The sequence below is a fragment of the Lepus europaeus genome, chromosome 21, assembly GCF_033115175.1.
Source record: "Lepus europaeus isolate LE1 chromosome 21, mLepTim1.pri, whole genome shotgun sequence".
Classification (NCBI taxonomy): Eukaryota; Metazoa; Chordata; class Mammalia; order Lagomorpha; family Leporidae; genus Lepus; species Lepus europaeus.
The window spans coordinates 25,674,834-25,681,094 of NC_084847.1; the positions used below are offsets into that span (position 1 = coordinate 25,674,834).

General features: G+C 64.5%; 1 protein-coding gene across 1 annotated transcript; it reads left to right on the plus strand.

Moving 5' to 3' along the window:
• Positions 1-377: 377 nt before the first annotated feature.
• HSD3B7 (hydroxy-delta-5-steroid dehydrogenase, 3 beta- and steroid delta-isomerase 7) lies at positions 378-3,412 on the plus strand. The gene is made up of 7 exons (XM_062180411.1): positions 378-454; positions 612-972; positions 1,192-1,347; positions 1,594-1,702; positions 1,779-1,878; positions 2,039-2,201; positions 2,470-3,412. The coding sequence occupies exons 2-7, from the start codon at positions 807-809 to the stop codon at positions 2,886-2,888; spliced, it is 1,113 nt and encodes a 370-aa protein (XP_062036395.1). The 5' UTR covers positions 378-454; positions 612-806; the 3' UTR covers positions 2,889-3,412.
• The last annotated feature ends 2,849 nt before the right edge of the window (positions 3,413-6,261 follow it).

Sequence of the window (6,261 nt, forward strand, 5' to 3'; positions counted from 1 at the left end):
CCCGCCAGGGCCAGCCAGAGTGGGGCCAAGGTCAGGCCTCCTTTCTCTTCCCAGAAGCACAGCTGCTGCTAGGCCTCTGGCCTCCTGGGAAATCCAGCAGGCGGGGAAGGCTGAGGTCAGGCCCTGGGAATGAGGTCACCCTGCTGGCGCCATCCCGAGGCCCCCCAAAGCCCTCAGCGCCCACTCAGCAGGTCCTGGCCCCTCCATCCCTTCTCCCCAAGTTCTCTGCAGGATCCAAATGCCAGCGGAGCACCAAGTGGCCACCAGGGGGTGCCCTGTGGCAAGTGTGCAGGGTGGGAGGTGGAGGGGGTGGAGGCTGAGCTGCTCTCCGTTCCTGGAATGGGCCTGGAGGGAGGAGGAGGAGGAGGAGGAGCAAGCGGAAGGAAGACGGTATGAGGTTGGCCGGCCAGCTCATCTGGTGGCCAGTTTGGGCTCCCCGGGACAGTGGCCGCAGGTAGGTGGGGGTGGGTGGAGGGGGGCAGCCCAAGGCCCCGGCAGCCCGGCCCCTCCCACCTTCCATACCCTTCCCTGCCTGCCTCCCCACCCTCCTGATCTTGCCCCCCTAAACCTTTCCCCAACCCCCCTCAAACCCTGGCCCCCACCCCTCTCAGCACCTCCGCAGCTGGCAGGCTCCGAGGACAGGTGACCCGGCTGCCGCGCCCTCAGCTGAACGGCATCTGAAAGCAGGTCTGCCCCTCCGCCCACCCCACCCACTTGCCCTCCAGTCCACCGGGCCAGCAGGCTCCTCCTGGTGTCACCAGCGGCCCCGGGCAGGTTGCAGCAGGCAGCACAAGTGAGCCGGGGACATGGAAGAGTCTGCCCAGGCCCAGAAGCTGGTGTACCTGGTCACAGGTGGCTGTGGCTTCCTGGGGGGACACGTGGTACGAATGCTGTTGGAGCGGGAGCCTCGGCTCCGTGAGCTGCGGGTCTTTGACCGACACCTGAGCCCCTGGCTGGAGGAGCTGAAGACAGGTGATTGGGGGGGGGGGAGGGGGGAGGGAGTAGACTCCCCAGGGAGGCTCCTCCCTCCTTGGTGGAAAGCATGAGCCCTGTTTATATTCTGTAGTCCACATGGATGGGACGAGTGAGTCACACAGCGAACATGTGGCTTCCAAGGGTGTAGGCTGAACTCAGCGGCTGGCGGGGGCCCCCGCCCTCATTGGCCCTCTGGCCTCCCCCGGTCCCCACCAGGGCCTGTGCAGGTGACTGCCATCCAGGGGGATGTGACCCAGGCCCACGAGGTAGCAGCCGCTGTCGCCGGAGCCCATGTGGTCATCCACACAGCCGGGCTGGTGGACGTGTTTGGGAGAGCCAGTCCCCAGGCCATCCATGAGGTCAACGTGCAGGGTACGGCGGCCTGATCTTGTCTGTTTGTTCACCTCCCTCTGACCTTGACCTGGGATTCTGCTGGGACAACCTGTGACCAATGTTCCATGGATGACTGCTCACTCACTCCTGGCCCAGCTTCATGGGACCTGTTGTGGGTCGTGTTCCCCCGCCCCACCCCTGCTCCGCTGGTCCTGGGATGGGAAGGGAAAGCTGCTGAGAGGGAAGAAGCCCCAGCTTGGATACAACCCCCTCAACCTCCCCCAGGCACGCAGAACGTGATCGAAGCTTGTGTGCAGGCTGGGACGCAGTTCCTGGTCTATACGAGCAGCATGGAGGTCGTGGGTCCTAACGCCAAAGGCCACCCCTTCTACAGGTGAGCTGAGGTCCCCGCGAACCTTCCAGAAGTCCATCTCCCCCTCGGCATTGAGTCTTCCCTCTCCCCTCTGCAGGGGCAACGAGGACACCCCATATGAGGCCGTGCACAAGCACCCCTACCCGTGCAGCAAGGCCCTCGCCGAGCGACTGGTCTTGGAGGCCAATGGCAGGAAGGTGGGATTGCGGGAGTGAGATGCAGTGATGGGGTTGCCAGGCAGAGGCAGGGCCCGGCCTGGGACCCGCGTCCCTGCTATCACCAGCCCGAGGAGGCCCGTGGGGCAGAGGGAAAGCCGCTGGCTCCACGTCCTTAGCAGAGTCTGCCTTGTGCCACCAGGTCCGTGGAGGGCTGCCCCTGGTGACGTGTGCCCTGCGTCCCACGGGCATCTATGGTGAAGGCCACCAGATCATGAGGGACTTCTACCGCCAGGGCTCGCGCCTGGGGGGCCGGCTGTTCCGGGCCATCCCAGCGTCTGTGGAGCACGGCCGGGTCTACGTGGGTGAGGAGCGGGCCGGGCTGGGGAGGCCAAGATCAGGCGGTGGGGATGCTGTGCTTACCCCAGTTCGCAAGGACGGTGTACACGCGAGCAAGTGGGCATCCCGGCTCTAGCCTCTCACCAGGCTGCAAGGGCCGGGTAGGGTCGGGCGGGGCAGGGCGAGGCAGGAGCCCCAATAGGGAGTGGCTTGTGCACTGGCTGGCCCAGGAGTGCACCTGCCTGGGTGCAGGGGTGCTCAGCGCCACGTGTTCCCCCCTCACCACCGCCGCAGGCAACGTGGCCTGGATGCACGTGCTGGTGGCCCGGGAGCTGCAGCAGCGAGCGGCGCTCCTGGGCGGCCAGGTGTATTTCTGCTACGACAAGTCACCCTACAAGAGCTACGAAGACTTCAACATGGAGTTCCTGGGCCCCTGTGGACTGCGGCTGGTGGGCTCCCGCCCGCTGCTGCCCTACTGGCTGCTGGTCTTCCTGGCGGCCCTCAACGCCCTGCTGCAGTGGCTGCTGCGGCCGCTGCTGCTCTACGCACCCCTGCTGAACCCCTACACGCTGGCCGTGGCCAACACCACCTTCACCGTCAGCACCGACAAGGCGCGGCGCCACTTCGGCTACGAGCCCCTGTTCTCCTGGGAGGACAGCCGGACCCGCACCATTCTTTGGGTGCAGGCCATGGGGGAGGGCTCTGCCCACTGACGTCAGGCCTGGGGGTCTGGAGGCCCTCCCGGCACATCCACAGAGGCCTAGAAGGGATGGGACCATGGGTGGCCTGGCGGCTCTGGCGCTGAGTCCGTGGCTTTGTTCTGAGACCCCACGCTCTAAGGCAGGGCGTGGGGACAGGCACGTCTTCATTCTCAACCTCTAGGCCAACTGGCGAAGGGCCGAGTCCCCGATGTCCTCCACTCCCCTCTCTGGCTTCCCAAGCAGGAGGCCACGGAACCGCCCCAGGCCCAGCTGCGGCTGATCGCAACCTGCAGGCCCAAGGTCGGAGTGAAGCGGCCTCTCTGTCTCTCCTCCCACCACCAGTCCCTCCTGGGGCGGTTGGAGTTGCAGGATTTTCAAACATGTGTCACCTGTACACAGTCATCATTTAATTCCCGTCAGCCAGGCTGAAGACTTGAGTGTATTTTCAACTTCTCTCTCCACCCGGACTCCCGGGGCCTGCTGTAGCCCAGGAAAGCTGTCCCTGCCGGAGCCCTGAATTAAAACCCTTCTCCGAGCCTGCGTCGTGGAGTCTGTCCAGCTCCCCAGCCTGCTCTGCGTCTGGCCCTCTGCACGGCGACTGTCCCCCGCCCCAGCCCCCAGCGCAGGGACAGAAGCAGTGAGCACACGGCACGCCCGCTGTTGGATTGGTTGCTATTTCTCCCGTCCCACAGGGCCCGACCCGGCCCGGGGGGTTGGGGGTGGGGACGCTCTGCGGACAGGACATGCAGGGCCGGGGGTGGGGGCAGAAGTTGTCTCTGTTTGATCCATTTGCAACTTGGTCACCAATAGAGAGAAATGGGACTCAGGGCTAACAGGAGAGGGTGGCCTGGCTCTGGGCCCCCCAGCCAGGCCCCAGGAGTCCTGTCCCCCTCTGGGGAGGGGAGGGAGAGCGCTCTAGAAACCAACGGAGAAACGGAGAAGGGGGGGGCAAGGGCTCATGTCAGCAAACACGGCTACGTCACGTGACACGCCAGCGACACAGAAACACACGCCAACGCACACGGCTGCACAGCGGGCAGGGAGGAGGGGGCAGGGCGGGGAGGAGGGAGCCCATCTTGTCCTCTGCGGGGCGGGCGGGGGAGGACAGGGTGAATGCATAGAACACGTCGTGTTGTACACGCTCAAGGCGTGGCAAGAGCGTGTGTCGCCCCACGGGCACATGGGATGGACACGCACTGTGCTTCGTGAGAGGCGGGGACAGGGAGTCCGGGGGAGGGGGAGCACTGAGGCCCGGGCCTCGGACCACCCACGGGGCACCCATGGGCTTGGTGGCTGTAGGTGCGTGGGGAACAGGGAGCACACACTTGTCCGAGAACATGCAAAAGACACCAGCCCTCAGGAGACACTCTGGGCCCCAACCGGCAGCCAGGTAAACACAGCCCGAGACCTGTGGGCTTCGCAGCACATTGGGGCCACAGCACCTCACCCCCAGGGCCCCCTAGTCCGTTTGAGACCCAGAGATATGGGCAGTGTGGGCCTAACGCCACCCTCGGAGCCAGGAGCAGAGCTCCAGGGCCGTGGCTCCACTCTTCTGGTGCTGGCCCCTGGGCTGCGGGACTTCCGGAAACACCTGCGCTGAAAGGGAGGGGTGGGGAGGGAGAGGAGGTTCCTGGCTGGATGCTGGGGCCTGCTCTCACATCAGCAAAGCAGCCTGGGATGGGGGCTGGAGGCTACGGTCAGGCTCTGCGCCCACTTCCTGTCCTGCAGAAGGGCATTCTGGGAATGGACAGGCAGGTCCAGTGTGGACAGGCGGCCACACTGACACGCACACAGATCAGGGCAGGCAGCCAGGCAGGGAAGGGGTTGGCTGTCTAAGCGGGGACGGGATTTGCATGGTCACTCACTCACCTGCACTCTCTCCACACGCACACACACACCTGCGTGCCGACCCCAGGGCAGGCCACACACAGCCATGTGTTCAACCACCATGTGCGGGGCTATGGGGGGCTTCCCTTCTGCCATGCACCTGTCACCTGCCACCAAACGCACAAACCCGGCCCACTGTCACCTACACACCCCCGGAGCTGCTGGCCCCTGCTCTCCACCAGAAGAACCCCAGGCCCGTTTCCCACCCTCGAACTCATGCTGGCGTGGGGAGCAGCCCTTTTGCAGATACTAGTGCAGGAGAGGTATCCAAGAGGCCGAGTCCCAGGTCCCAGGCCTCCCTGAATGGCAGCTGTCACCCTGGCCACTCCAGCCACAAACCCAAGTTCCCCAAAGCTCAGGGCATCCGACGGGCCACGAGGACAAACACTGGCCTATGCTGCGTCCAAGGTGAGTGAGTGGGAGGCAGGAAACAGGGCCCTGGTTTTCTGCCTGTCTGAGGCAGCCCTCGGCACCTCGCCACATCAGTGACACCCTGCAAACGAGCCTTCCAGGAAGCATGCCCACCCGGTGCAGGGGCCATGTGCGTGCGCCAGGGTGCGGCCACCTTTCTAGGGCTCTGCTCGGCCTGGACACTCGTGAGCACTGTGCAACACTCCAGTTCTCAGGGGGCTCAAAACACCCTGCGGCGGAGAGACAGCGATAAGGATCTGGGCTTGTGCACACAGAAGCCTGGTGTGCCAGCTGCCCGGTGTTGATGTAGCAATGTGTGTGTGTGTGTGTGTGGCCAAGTCCTTGGTAGTAGCGCATCTCACAACAAACCTGCACGGGGCTCCTGGCCTTAATGATAAACACGCCTGTGTCGATAACACAGGGCGCAGACATACACTGTAGGAAGCCCCTAGACAGATGCACACACACACACACATACAGTCCTACATCGTGTGGGCTGCCTGCCGTGGCCTAGGTATCAGGGCCCGCCCAGGGGACAGCACACATGGCGGGGGTGGGGGGGGGGTGGGAGGAGGGGCCAGCAGGCACCACAGTCGCATTGGGTTCAAGCACTCCAACACAAAACGCCATGTACACGAGTTGTGTGTCCGTGCACACGTGCTCACACACACAACCACAGACACTCACAGAAGACAGAGCTGGGTGTGGTGGGCTGTTGGGTTATACTCAGCCACAGTCCCCACAACAACCCAGGAGAAGGTTGGGGGAGGTGGAGACCACACGCAGACTAGGTGGGGGGGGACGGGAGGGGCGGACGGGGAGGGGGTGCTTACACACATCTGCACATGTACACACACACACACACGCTGGGGCATCCACACGTCTCGAGCATGTGCCGGCGGCATGCATGTTAATGTGCATGTATAATCACGCCTGCTGCGATCTACGTGCGGGGGCGGGGAGGGGGGCGGACCGTGGCAGGTGAGGCCCAGGGACTCCAGGGGCTGCCGTGGGAGTGAGGAGGGGGTGGGGCCGCCAGGGGTCTGTTTCGAGGGTGAGCCTGGAGCGGGGGTGGGTGTGGGGACGG